Here is a 14,636-nt window from a genome sequence, read left to right as displayed (position 1 = left end):
CGAACTCGTGACTCGTGGAGACATTCAGATTGCAGAGTTACAGATAACGAGTTTGCCTAAATAAATCAGGCTGCATGAGATCTTTTTGGAGCCAATAGAATTCAGGCGGAGGAGGACAGATTGTAGATAAAACCTCCTTCTCTCTCATTCGTCTCAAATGTAGCGTCGCCCTCCAGAGAGCCCAGCGCTGCCTATAAGGCGGCAGATAAATGGAAAGACTAAATAGTTTTTTCAACCAGGTGATTTACTGCAACTCCTCCAATGGCAATCTTTCTTTTTCATCTCTCCTCTCTCTTCCTCACTCTTCCTTCCTCGGCATTGTCTGTGTTAAGTTCTTTCCCAGCCACTTCTCTCGTTGCCGCCAGGCTTTTGCCCAGAATCCATTTAAGATTCATTCTCTGATAAAAATCAATCAATAGAGCACAGAGATGAATGATGATGGCACTGACGAGTAAGCGTTGCACATACCGAGTATAGTGCAGGTAGCCTCCTTAGTTGAAGCGATGATGGCACATTCGTTTCCCACTTGATTCTGAAATGTTTGTGTGATCATCAACATGGATCCTGGAATATTTGGAATATAAATCGATGTCAGATGAATTTATGTTCATTGTCATTCGAGACTGTAAAGGTGATGATATGTTTTTTTCAAAGACAGAAATGCCTCTCTGTCTGGCATGGTTAATGCCATAGTAAATGGACCTCTACTTTTCTTGTCTTCCCCACACTCAAAGCGCTTTAACACACCCGTTCACACACTGATGGCAGTGGCGAAAGGAGTAACTAACATTCGCACACCGTGGGCACAGCTACTAGAGCGCCGATCCTCTGATTGATGGACGACCCTGCTCACCACAGACGTGCACAGACACCCTAGGTAACGCTCCAACTTTGGATGGTGAAGGAAAAACTGTGGAAGGATAGAGAAAGATGCATCAAGGAAGCCAGCTCTTCACGACCCCAACACATGTATTGCCGACTGATGATTTCACACCTCTATCTTTAGATGAAATCATGGGCCCAATTGTCATAAAGCCAAAAGCGCTGACAAGACTGAGGGCTTGTCTAGATGCTGTTTTGGCTGTGAACTCGTACCAAAGAATTAAACGGCCAAGTAACACCCAACCGATGTGCCATCTTAATCTTTCAAAAGATCAACTGAAAAAAAGGTGATAATGAATAATTCTGCTTATGAAAAGGGGTTGGCGTCCTGTTTGCTGAGATAACAGTCTGATTGATAAGATTTAATTGACAGTTTGAACCCCGTGATGTAGCTTAAAAGTGGAGACAGTTGGTGGGCGGTAATGCCTGATGTTTTGGATGTTTGATGTGCAGCAGGACCATTGGAACAGGGAAATGGAGTCCAAGCTATTTGGCTTAATCACAAAATCAGAGGAGAAGTCTGGAAGAGGAATCCGTTAGGATGAAGGAAATGTAACAAACTAGCAAAGATGTGGCCGCCTGTCAGTCCTTACGTGAATAAATGAGAGCTGCATGTGGGGAAACGTCCCTGGAGCCAAGATTGAATCACCTTTACACCTAAGAAACCTCACATCAATAGTCTTCATCAAAGGCTGCAACTCCCAGAAGAAAGGCTGGTGAATAATGATTTGGTCAAATAAATTCCAATTCACATCCATGGTACACTGATGTGCTCTCATGATCAAAGTATCCTGAGGCTGTTTAAACAAACGTTTTACCTCGCTGTCCTTGCAGTAACTCTTTTCCAGTAGATTTTCTCTCTAAGGATGCGTTCACACCTAACTTGTTTGGCTTGGTTAAAGCGTACTCAGGTGCATTGGCCCGGTTATACGGTTTGTTTGGGATGGTGTGAAAGAACTCAATCTGTGTAGCCTACTTTGTCAGTTCATTAACTACCTAAAACAGTGTGTGACAGCAATCCCACAGTAAATCGCTCCGGCATCCTCGAAATCGTCAAACCAACGGTGCTTTTGTACCGTCTTGTCTTCAACATTATTATAAAAAACATGGTCAATTTGCAGTCTAATAATACTACTAATTACACTTAATAATTTAGAAAACATGAATCTAAACACCCGAGGCATGAGTTGCTTGAATTGAAGATGTGCAAATGATACCGATCGCCAAAACTGCCCAATCAACGAGTTACCTGTCAGTCTATAAAACTTAATTTTTACATCTCTTGGTTTGAACAGGAATCGGACCGGTACTAAAATGTGTCAGTGAATAATTTTTCCCCTTGTTCGAGACTAAATGAACCACACTGCTAGTGTGACAGCACCCTAAGGGCTCAGCTCACAGGACTCATTTTGTAATGATTTATTTACTCTCTCGGTAACCAAAACCACATTAAATGCCCACTGAAACCACATCTTTCTGAAGTAAATGAAGTACTTCTTCACCATGACAAGTTGGGGAGGTTGTCATTGTGTCTCAAGGCTAAGTATACTACTGAAGGGTCATTTCTCGATCACAGTAAACACTGTAAACATGGGTTTAAGGTCTCAATCATTAGTTTCAATCTTTAGTCTGGGAGTTGTCCGTGTTTGTTTTATACAACTTTAACCCCTTTGTAGTGTGATTTCTATTCTATGCTTGAAATGTCTTATCCAGTGTTGGGTTGTAGTTAGCTCCACCTTCTCGTCCTTTTGGGTGGCAGAAAATCATGTTGGCAAATTAAACATTCCCTTTAGAGCTGGTCTTTGGTGCGAGAATATCAGAGGCTTCTTCTTGCTCTTTGTTGGATATGAGAAAGTTTATTATACATCTATTATATTTATCTGTTCCTATGTTTTAAACTAACCCACTGAGCTGAGTAGCTACAGCTGATAAAGAAAGTGAAAGCTGTCGTTTTCAGCCAGTCAAACCGGGCATTGCTGCTGGCTACAAATGGCGAAGCTGCGTTCGTTAACCTCAATGTCAGTTATCCCGTTGCTTCAAAAAGGACTAGGACTGGCACATAGCAAGTGTCAATTTTTGTTAACCTCTACGTCTTACTACAAAATAGAAGAATTTTCAGAAGATTCACAACCTGAGTTCGGCTGGCTGTGGCATTCATCAAATCTGCCCTCGACCAGAGCCATCAATGGATTGGCACATGAAGTACACAGAGATCCCTGACGAGTCACAGCAGAACAAGGAACCTTTCACTGATCTCACTTATCATAAAGTGCCACTTTGGGCATTTAGAGAGACAGCACAAGTGAGTGAAGATGAAGGCCTTGTGGGTGTATATTCTATAGTGGAAAATCACACACACACACACACACACACACACGCAAGTGGATGTCCTCATCTTTGTAGTCTCTTGTGTCACACCTCTCTCATGCAGGAGGATGCACTCCTGTAAGTCACTCTGTCCGTCTGGTGTGTCTAAGAAAGCTATTGGTCAGTTCCAGCTGGTACAGAACACAGTGAAACGCGTTTGGACGAAAACCAGACAGAGAGCACAATCCTGAAATCTGGATATTTTTTATGTTTGTCTGTCGCAGAATTTATGATGAAATTATTTTAATTTGTTTTTAAATCACTGAAGGGCGTTGCCCCATTTCATCTGTCTGACATGGCTACAACTCCGATTGATGATCTCGCTGTTTTAATCCAATTTGATTTTCATGCCATTTTCGTTACTGTTTTATCATTCCTCAGATGTTAAGCATGGTTATCTGAAGGAACACAACAGGACAAAAGCTTACTGACAACAATTTCAAACCTTTATTTGGGGCTGTTTCTGTGTTTTTAAAGGAGAGTTGATGAAGAGAGAGACACTTTGCTGCTAACTTGAATATTCTGATCTTCTCCTTTTTATTGACAAAAGGGAGGAGATAAAATGTGATATAAAAGAGTGACCTAAAAGAGTAGTGCATCAAATAAAGTGTAAATCCAAGGGTGACATCAATAGTAACAAGAAACTAAAAGAGCAAAGAGCCATTACATAAATTGTTTCGTAGTCTGTGAATATACTGCCAAGTGATTAAAAGGTTAATCATGCGAGCTCTCCTCGTTCTCCTCTGTAAGCAACTGTCTGTAGTAATGAGTCTAATACAGGTAATTATGTAGGAATAAAGGGCTCGATGGCTTCCTGGATGAAGATTGGCATCTTGATGGATGCAAGGATGGACGGGCAGAGGTGAGGGTAGGTGGGAGGAGGTGGGGGGTTTGTGTGAGCTGTTTTGGCCGCACGACGGTGGGGGAAGCTGAACAGTCACGACAAAGAGGGAAAGGGGAGACAAACACATACATGCACACCCACACGTCACTGCGCCGAGCAATTCTTCTGGTCTAAACTAGATGTATAACGCTGGGAGGGGCAGAATATGCTAACTGCCAGGATAATTCATTTGTTTGCAGCCGGAGGGCAAATATGTTTTTTTTATATGACAGGCTGCCCCAGACTACGCACACAGCCCTGGCAATCTCTGCTTGGTATAGCAAAAAAACATGTATGGATACCTGCAACACACAAAATTGGCCAAAATAAGAACATCTTAATTTCAGCTTGCTATTGTTAAGTTATTATTGTCCGTAAGGCTAAAATTCACTAATACCGATGCTTGGTCAGTTCAGCGTCTGATACAGATGCAGAGAGACTTTACTGTCTATATGCAGCACAGTGGGACATTAACTAACCCTAATGCAAACCCACCCGCGCCATTATTGTCTGCTTAGGATGGGCAGATTGAAACACAAACCATTGAAAAAGCATATCGTGTCGAGGTGTCACCTGTAGAAGAGCGATGTGGAATGTAAAGGTTACCTGTTGAGTCTTATTTGACGGGGAACTCTTGTAATTCATGCAGAGCAAATGAAAACTCCTCCTGGTTCGCAGCAAGATTAATGGCACAAAGTCAGCCTCAGTTCATCATGCGGTCTAACCAGCTCAATAGAAATGTGTGTGTGTGTGTGTGTGTGTGTGTGTGTAGTCAAGTGCGTCTTGAATCAAAGATACTCCTGCAATCACTCAATACGCAAATATCTGATCACCTCTGGGCTTTCCCCAAGGACGGCACACCAGAGACACGACACAAAATGTAGCTTCTGTCTACCACTGTCCAGCATAATCTTTGTGTTTTGTGTTAAGGGAGGGAGAGGATCTCTCACCGGAGGCTAACACAATGAAAGTAAACAGCAATTTGCATGTTAAAAATAGTCATTTGCATTAGGTAATGCGTTTGAAAATAAGATTGATGACTGCTAATGGATTCCCAGATGCTTACGTTCAGTGAAAAGTTTGACTATATTGGCTTTGAAGCAGTTTTGAGTACAAGGAGAGTTTTTGCTTCTGCATCAGAATCAACGTCTCTGATATTCATAACCTGATGAGTTTCCTTCACTTTGACTTGCTACTGTAGAATAACATTCCCTGCTCCCATGCTGTCTTACTTCAGACGTACAATGTCTCAGCTTCCATATAGCTCTTGCCTCCCGCTGAAATTCCAATCATTAGATTTTTTTATACTCTCCCCTCTTGACCCAATGGGATGTGGCGCTTTCACTTTGAGCTGCCACTTCTCCTCAAGTGAGTTTCTTTATAGAAGTCTCTATTTGAAGCTTTTTTTTAAGTCCTCAACAATAAGAGTTACTCATATTCATTCTATTTGTTTCTTTCTCTGCATTGTATTCAGCACTTTATACCCTGACATCATCATTCCTCCTAAAAGCATTATAATATTGTTAATAACACAGTTATGTATTCCCCATGACACATCTTAATATTCACTCATTAAGGACTAATGTAATGCAGAGAGACATTTTAAAGTCACACGCAAGAGATAAATTAAATTGACATTTCTGTTGGGCAAATAATGTTCTCAAATCAATAAAATGCAAATAAAGTAGAAAAAATGATTTACAACTTAAATATGGAAAGCAAGGAATAATTTAACCTTTCGGGAAAAAAAAACAATTATCTTAAACGTAAACTTGGTTAAAAAATACACAGGCTAGCCTAAACACACACACACACAGGGGTGGAAAGAAGAAACAATAAATGGTATAATGCAAATTACAGATAATTATACAGATATAGAATATAGTCTATTAGAATGTGTGACTTTGTGAATATGATGTTTTTCCAAAACAAGTGGTGTTATATATTATCATATCTTATGTGTGTTGTGGCTATGCTGAAAAACAGGAAAACACCAGATACTGCTTTGTGTTGGCCGGTGGTGCAGCGGCAACTATGTTCCCGGAAAATAGATTTAAAGAGTATGTAGTATAATGAAAATAAAAGGCCTACCTCCACTACACAGGTGTTTACACTTACTTGCTTGATTAGGACTGTCAGCAGCCTGATAATATCTCACGGAGATCTGCATTTTGTTGGGGCGTTGGCACATGAACATTTTTCTTCCTCCAAAGTGGGGTGTGACAAAAAAAGAAGTTTGAGAACCACTGCACTAAAGTAACTGTATGGCTAACAGGTTAGCTAACAACTGGCTATTTTCAGATCAACATTAGAATCAATTTGAAGTCCTACGTCTGACCTCAAGGTGAATCTAAGTCTAGTATTCCGTCTCAATCTTGCTGTGTTTTGATCACAAGTCTGCACAGCTGTCATTTCACCAACACTTCTTTTCTCCTCAACCAGGTGTCCGATGATTCATCCGACGAGCCGGAGCCGCAGTCAGTCAACTACATGGAGCCCTTCCTGGTGCGGAGGCTGTCTTGCCGGACGATCCAGTTGCCACCTTTGGCCTTTCGACAGGCAGAGCAGTACTACTGCGATCGTAAGCCAGAACCGGACGCAGTCACAGTTCCACCACGGCCCACAACACTGTCAATACACACCCCGCCACTCATCGCCATCACCTCCGCTGACACCAGCAGGTAAGACGACTTGGGTGTGTGTGTGTGTGTCCTTTCACTACAAAATAACTTTCAGTGCAATGGGTAATTAGAGTAGGGTGTTATTAGCGTGGGGGTGGTTTAATCAATACAGCAGCTTGAAGACACATCTCTCGCTAAGTGCCTGACATTGTGCTTACAGGTTGAAATGCAATTACACATCTACAGGTGGCTGTGTGATGTTTTCTAGTGATCCAAAGCATCCAACCCATTTTGAGATACGGTTCTTTTTGTCTCCATATATGTCAGAATGTCTGCATACTAAATTATGTAAACTAGACTTATTTCAATCGATCACAATACACAGTTCATCACTTTTATTCTTTGTCAAAGCCATATTATTGCTGTAAAGTAATAGTCTATTGGATGATTTGTGTCCAAGATTGGATATTCAGCCGCTTAATGGCATTGTGACAACAATCACAGGGATCTTTTAGACTGGTCTGTAGCGTTAAGCCGGTCTTAATTCTGCTCTTCTTTGCCACCCAACCCTCAGGCTAACTAGTAATTAAAAGCCATGCTGACAATCAGTGACACCTGGTTTGCTAACACTATGGTGGAATGGGAACCACAGTAAGGCGTTAGAAACATACAGTCGTGGCAGAGATTATTAACACAAGGAAACTATCCTGAGACAGCCCTGTCACATTAAACAGCTCAGCTCTGCCACAAGTCACCACTGCACTGAGAATTTATGCCACTGGACAGCTTTTTCTGTATTGTTACATGTTTTTTTCAGTTTCTCAGTCCTACTTTATCCAAAATTCATTGTTATTTGGTTATATTTAAGACAAGTCAAAAACTAGACGGCTTTGTGCAATGTGTGTATTTTGATACCGTCAGGCCGTCTGAATATGAATTAGATCTAAGCCATAGTTAAAGTCTGACGACGATGAAACTAAAAGTAAAACTAAAAATGCCTGGACTGAGACAGAATGTCATTGTGATGGATTACCTGTTCCACACAACTTCTAAGCCTCTGCTAATTGGGCTTCATACCGTATTGAAATGACCAGAAACAAATCACTGCCTGAAAGGTAGGAAATCAATAACGGTATGATTTGAAAAATGGTTGGCAGCAATGCAAAGTATGCTTGATGTGTAGTGGACTAATAATGCAAAGCTCTGGTATTTAAATGACGCCTGAGTGTGAGTCATTAAATAACCACACATAATAGATTCATGTTTGTCACCACTGGCACTTACTGATCTCAAAACAGGGAATGTTATTCACCATTTGAACATGATGAACAAGATAAAAGCAACTCAGGAGATTTTTTTTTGGGAAAAAACCTTGCCTCATGTTTTCTCATTTAGCACGGTGATTTTGATTAATCTGTGTTATACAGTAACACAATAGCCTTGTACATCTCATTTATTTATATGTTTCAAACTGTAATTATCCAAGCTTTTCTGTGACATTTTGTAAAGCAGATCGCACCGAGCGGAGACCTTCAAAGTCTCCGTTTTAGAGGTTATGGCGACGACTTAGTTTTACAACAAAGAGAAGACAAACAAATGTATGAGCCCCCCCACTCCTTTTAGTGTGCACTCCCTCTCTTAAGCTTGAAAACGTGCCCATTCAAGAAGTGAGAAGAGAATCACACCCTATTTCCCGAGAATGAAATGAGGTTTGGCAGAGACAGACACCAAGGGTCCAACCAGCTCGATTCTCTGACAGGAGACGGAAACAAACTCAACAAACAGCTTGCCATATCTATGATTAACTTAGTGAATGGTGCAGAAATGTGCCCAGACAGATGCAATATAAAATCAGTGGTCAATACCCATTGTCCTGAGTTAGTATTATACATGGGAACAGATAGCAGTTATCTTGTCAATCAAAGGGAAAAGTGCGCTTCTCGGACTGGTTTTTGATTGCGATGGCATGCTTCGATAGACTCTGTCTCCCTCATCAGCGTCACGCTATCTCCGTAACGCAGTTCAGTGGCGCGTCATGCGCAAGATGAGAAAGAAAATGCATCCGCTTTTCCCCACATGTTTCTGTTTTGACCTTTTCTCTCTCTCTCTCTCTCTCTCTCGCTCTCTCTCTGTGCCAAGAATGATGTGGCCTGCAGTGGTTCACAGAGAAAATGAGCAATAGAAAAACAAGCATTGAGGTGCAACTTATTTATAAGGCCATGGCTTGTTAAAAGAGCTTTAATTAGAGGATATGGTGTTGTGGGAGAGACTTTAAAGAAGAAGAAAGTGTTATTGACTTGTGGACCTATTTTAGAGGGAAACAACAAAGGATGGTGTCATTCAGGCCCTAAATTAAATTTTCAGCAAGCCGAAGCGATGTTTATTGCGACCCTGTTGCACAACAGTGCTTCAATAGTTTCCACTCCTCTCTTCAAAAAGAGAGCCATAATATCAAAAACGTGCGGATTTCAAAATGCAGTATGTTTTCATCTTCATTTGAACATTTCTCTCTGTAGTTGGGTGCGTCACACATCTAAATTGCTCACAGAGTTGTCTACTCCATCTCGGACAGAAACTGAGACCCATAGTATAGAAACATAGTCAAGACAGTCGTTGTGATAATGACAAAAAGTGTCAGGCATTGGATGTACAGCAGAGGCAGCTTATCTTCTCTGAATGAGTGTCAGCAAATCTTTTACGGGAACGTCAGAAAAGGACAAACTATTCCTGTGTGCACAGTTCACCACTCTTTAAAAACCTCAGTACTTGGGCTGGATTGAGTTTGAAAGGAGGTTGTGTGCTTATTTGAATGAAGACAAAAGTCCGTCTCATTTTCTTCGACGTCAGACGGTCATATCTACTACTTTCAAATATTTCAAGGCCTTTTCTTTTAACTTGGAGAACTTCAAATGCTCCTTTCAAAACTGTTGCCTGCAGCTCCAAAACAATGTTCAACCTGATGTAAAAAGAAATAAGAAAAGCCTGCCTATTAGACCATGAGTCATGACCCATCATGTTAACACCATATCAACCAAAAGATTGACTGCTTTCATAACACAGCAGACCAAATATGAGCAGTTTAAGGGAAAAATGGACTGTCGGGAAAAAAATGGGCAACGGGGAGATTTTTAACAAAGGCCATACTTCTTGACTCAGCTTCAAGCCTGATTCATCTATAATTCAGCACAGCGCTGTGAAAGAAATGTACTGTTGTAAAACATTGAATGAGTGAATTTAGTGACATTAACTTTGTATGTGGCATAATTAGACTGTCAGTATTAATGCACGGACCAAGAAGTGGTGCAAAGTAATGCACTATGTTTCCATTAGACGCTCTTTTGATGGGAATATAAAAGTGAGTCTGTCTATTAAACAAGTTCCAATGCCGTTGTTTTTGCCACACATAGTGACGAGCAAACACTTAGCATGACAGCTTCTGTTTAATTTATAGGTCCCTGCCTCAGAGTACATCAGTAGATATTGATTCTGTTGTTGGAGGCAAGTCCCAAGACTACAAACTGAACATAAAACATTAGGTTTTGTTTGGTATCCATGCACATCAATGTGGTTTTAATTACAAATAAAGAATGAATCTTTATAATTGCATGGTAGACAATATTTACAGATGGGCACAACTCATTACCAACATATTAACAAATGAACAAACACTAACCAACAGATGTTCATTATGTCGCTAATGTGTGAAAAAGGGATAAGATATAAATGTATGCTGACAGGCTGTACCAGCATCAATAATAGCATTGGGTATTAGCTCAACAAGCTAATCAGTGCATTGAATTCACAAACACTAAAATGTCATCCCAAGAGTTATCTGCTTTAAAGAAACATAATTTGTAAAGCAACAGTTTTTCTCTCTTCTTTCATTGTTTTTTTTTTTTTTTAGAAACAAATACATGCAGGTTAGGTTTAGGTTTGTTCACATTTTAATGAGATGAATTGGTCTGGTTTGTTTGGCTGCCCTATTAAATAATTAAAGAATCACTTATTTTCGACTGCACTAATAGTTCTCTCCATCATTATCCCATCAACCCCCCAAAAGAAAACAAGAAAAGAAAACAAACATAAAAAGAAAATAAGTAAAATGTCATGAATGGTTCACTTGGGTGTTACAATTTACATCTGCAGGCGAGGACAGAAAACGCAGCCGTTTGCACCAAAGACGGCAATAGTGCTGGGTTGTGTACCAGATTGGGCACACAACCGCTAGCTTGCACTAACCATAAAATTAGCCGTGAGCGCTGTTGAACCCGGACCGACTCCTTCTGAGATCGAGCTACTTTTTTTTTCATCATAAAGTAACAAACCATGGCGTAACAAACATTTTGGAATAGTATGGATGGGGTGGGATACTTTTGTCTATTAAGACATATAATACATTGAAGATAACATACTGTATATGAAAACATAATTAGGATAGAAAGCACATTATAGCTTGAAGTACTCATGTTGACTGCTGACAGATCTACACATCTAAATGTCACCATGTTTGATGTTTACAAAGTCATTAAATCCAGTGAACACACACACACACACACACACACACACACACACACACACACACACACACACACACACACACACACACACACACACACGTGTGTGCTTATGCTTGTGTGTGGCAACATAACAAGTTGCCCATCTGGTACATTGTTTGTTAAAGGTGACTTTCACTGCATGACGGGATACGAACTTCCCGAGACCTTGCTTGGGATCGGGGTAATGGAAAATAAATTAAATTTAAATATAAATTAGGTCTGAGGTCAGTTCTCACAGTGTGTGCAGTATCGTTCAGTTGTGCTCCATCAGTACAGGGCGTATGGTTCACTCCACAGCAGGTCGCGGTGGGACCAGCACAAAGTCCACACGTGAGCTACTGGCGTGTACATGCAAGGCTTCACACTGTGTTTCATTTGCCAGCCACTTTTGTTTTGAAGACACCTTATTTCTAACCAATATTATGTTCATCAACCTAGAAGTAGATGTTTAACAGGGTGGCTGGGTGTGTCTGTGCCATGGAGACATCACATGCCTCCTTTAGAGGTCCTCATTTTAATTACTGTCAATTACCTGCAGAGTGTTGAACAGCCATGCTGTTATTAATATATTCCTGCACGTCCTCTTCTTCAACTCTACCTCAATGGATTTTTTTTTTTTTTTTTTAGAGATAAACCTATTTGTGCGTCTGGATTTGAAAACTGGTTCAGTGTTCTATTATTTTGGCCACCTGGCTCTCTGTCCACTCCCATCTCCTTCTCTCCAGTCATGGAGGATTTAAGGGGAGGTGCTCTGGGTGGGTCGCTAATGTTTTATGGATCATCCTGCTCCCTATATCCCGTCGCCACTTGTTCTTTGCAGGGGGACTTGGGAAAGGGAAGAGCAGCGTCATGTCTAGTTGGTTTTACGCGCATCGTGGGTTAAGTTAACTGCAAGCCGCGGGGGGTTCTCAGAAGTTCCAGGGGTAACGTGGAATGACCATCCGCCCCGCGAGGACTGTCCTCGGACCGTCGCCGCAGCAGCACGAGCACCTTGCTGGAATGGGCGTGTACGGAGGAAGCGGGCAGCACTTGGAGACCAGCTTTAATTGAGTCGAGTTCCGCTCCATTGTGGGACACTTCCCCGTTCCAAACCGCACTTGTAGGTCTGCCTCGGGATGCGTAAATGGGTTCATGTTTGGCTTCGTCCAATGTAGGGCAGGATGAAGTTGATGGAGTTAAACTCATTACGTGAGCTCCAAAGAAGAAAAAAAAAGAAGCACCCAGAGTGGCTATAAAGTTGCCTTGATTACTTCCAGGGTAAGGCCTACAATTTAGCATTCGGAAATATTTTGTTTAGATTTCTAAAAAAAACAAAATAAAAAAAACAAACACCTGGACTCGCAGTGCTGTGAAATCCCCTCCCATCACCTCAACCCACGGGTCATTCCATTTGAATGCCTCGAAAGTGTTTATTTCTTTTGCACAATATTGTAAAAGCAACGTTTTGGGGAGGATGGACTCTGCCTCCGGGACAGTGGGCACGGCGTCTCTGGCTGCCGCCGGCGGAACTGGCGTGAGTGCGAAGGCGCCCAAACATCTGTGGAGGCAGAACCATCCAGCGCTCGCTCCGCTCCACCACGCGCTGGTAGTGCGCAAGAACGACCGCGTGAGACAAAGAGGCTTTTCGGACACCGAGAGATACCTTAAACCAAGGAACATGGACCGGACTTACGCCGTGGACACGGGGCACCGACCCGGGCTGAAGAAATCCAGGATGTCCTGGCCGTCGTCGTTTCAAGGTCTCCGACGGTAAGGGCAAAAGGGAAACCGCTTTTCTTCCTCTCGTGTCGCTTTTCTAATTTCCCCTCGATGATCATGGGCGTTGTGTGCATGACCGACGCGCGAGCGCGGAGAAGTCCTTTGGCTCGTATTTCGTCCGAACTTTGAGGAGGTTATTTGATTCTGGCTTCGCCGATGCTCGACCTCTGTTTATCATCACTTTTGGCATCGCACCGTGGAAAGCGTTGAGCACTACTGTACTGGTTCCGACACGATGGATAAAGTATATGGGTCGGTCGATAGCAAACAGAATGAAATAGTCGCACAATTATCGTCATAATATCATTGCAGTTTATGACCTTTTTCCACATTGAAGTCGTGTGTTTAACTGTTTAATGTATTTTTTTTAATATCTTTTAAAAAAATAATAACTAAGCTTACACACGCTCACAGTTGGCTGTTATATTTGTCAGAAAGATGCTACTGAAGCCTAAAAATGATTGGTAATTTCTAGAAAATAAAAAGGGGAAAAGTTAAAAGGAATAAGTAAGCATTGTCGCAGGGGTTTGTGTTCATGCTCATGTCTATTAAATCAACTAAATCTGGCACAGTATATGAAAGGTTACTTCGTGAAGAATGACAGCAGACTGCAAAAGGTAGGCGTTGACTAAAGGCAGTTCTCAGGGGATATGCACATGGAGTAGCCTGAACAAAACACGCTGGCAGCCCACACCCCTTCACACCCCTTTTTTAGAGTAGTGTTTTGTGATCTTCAGGGATGATATCGTTTAGCTTTAGGAAGACTGGATAGTCAGCTTTTCATGTTTGAAAATACTCTCTGGTCTCCGAGATAACGAGAAAGCTTTAGCCTACATCTTCACTACATTACATTTAGCTGACGCTTTTCTCCAAAGACTTACATTTTTGCTGTATACACCATAGACACTGCAACAGGGAGCAATTAGGAGTTAAGTGTCTTGCTCAAGGACACATCGATGTGGAGAGCAGAGCTGGGGATCGAACCACTGATCCTCTGATTGAAAGAAAGGCAACCTAAGCACTGAGCCACAGTCGCCATTAATATAAATTGACACCCCCCCCCCCCAATAATTAGAATCACTACACACAACAACATGGACAATCTTAGCGAATGCACGACAAGTGCTGGGTCTACAGACATAGCTCGCACAAACATATTTAACCAGATGTTGTACAATCATGGCAGTTTTAGTGAAGCCTGCCAGCATACAGACAGACAGACAAGAGAGAGAGACAGACATCTCTGCACTCGGACAACCCCGGTGTGTGGGGAAATGTTTCTGCTCTAATTACTCACTTGTTCTGGGAAGGAAAGGAGGTAGGGAGGGAGGGGGAGACGACCAACTGAATTGAAATATGAGAAGGTCACCGCAGCTCCCTAACTGAAGTGACTGTGAAGTTTCTGTCAAACAGCTCGCCTTTTTCGTTCTTTCTTCAAATAGAAAAAAAAAAGGATAGTAATTGTCTAGTTGAATAAAAAGCACACTGGCTTGTCTGGCCGGCAGACAGACTGGTCTCTGTCACATTGGCGGAGCAGTCACATGGAGGAGAAGCCAGGAAGGGAGGGAG

General features: G+C 41.8%; 1 protein-coding gene across 3 annotated transcripts in view; it reads left to right on the top strand.

Moving 5' to 3' along the window:
* The window catches only part of pde4d (phosphodiesterase 4D, cAMP-specific), a 151,203-nt gene that overhangs the window by 20,122 nt on the left and 116,445 nt on the right, over positions 1-14,636 (top strand). For 2 of the 3 annotated variants that reach the window (XM_068566787.1, XM_068566786.1), the window contains exon 4: positions 6,575-6,813. In XM_068566787.1, the coding sequence (XP_068422888.1) occupies positions 6,575-6,813 (239 nt within the window). Of the gene's footprint in view, positions 1-6,574; positions 6,814-12,723; positions 13,059-14,636 lie in introns of those variants that run through there. The other variant, XM_068566785.1, reaches the window with a different exon arrangement.

The sequence above is a fragment of the Clinocottus analis genome, unplaced genomic scaffold (assembly GCF_023055335.1).
Source record: "Clinocottus analis isolate CAN_PGR_092001 unplaced genomic scaffold, fCliAna1.0.p SCAF_7, whole genome shotgun sequence".
Classification (NCBI taxonomy): Eukaryota; Metazoa; Chordata; class Actinopteri; order Perciformes; family Cottidae; genus Clinocottus; species Clinocottus analis.
The sequence above is the reverse complement of the archived record's forward strand: the minus strand, read 5'-3'. Positions and strand labels throughout refer to the sequence as shown.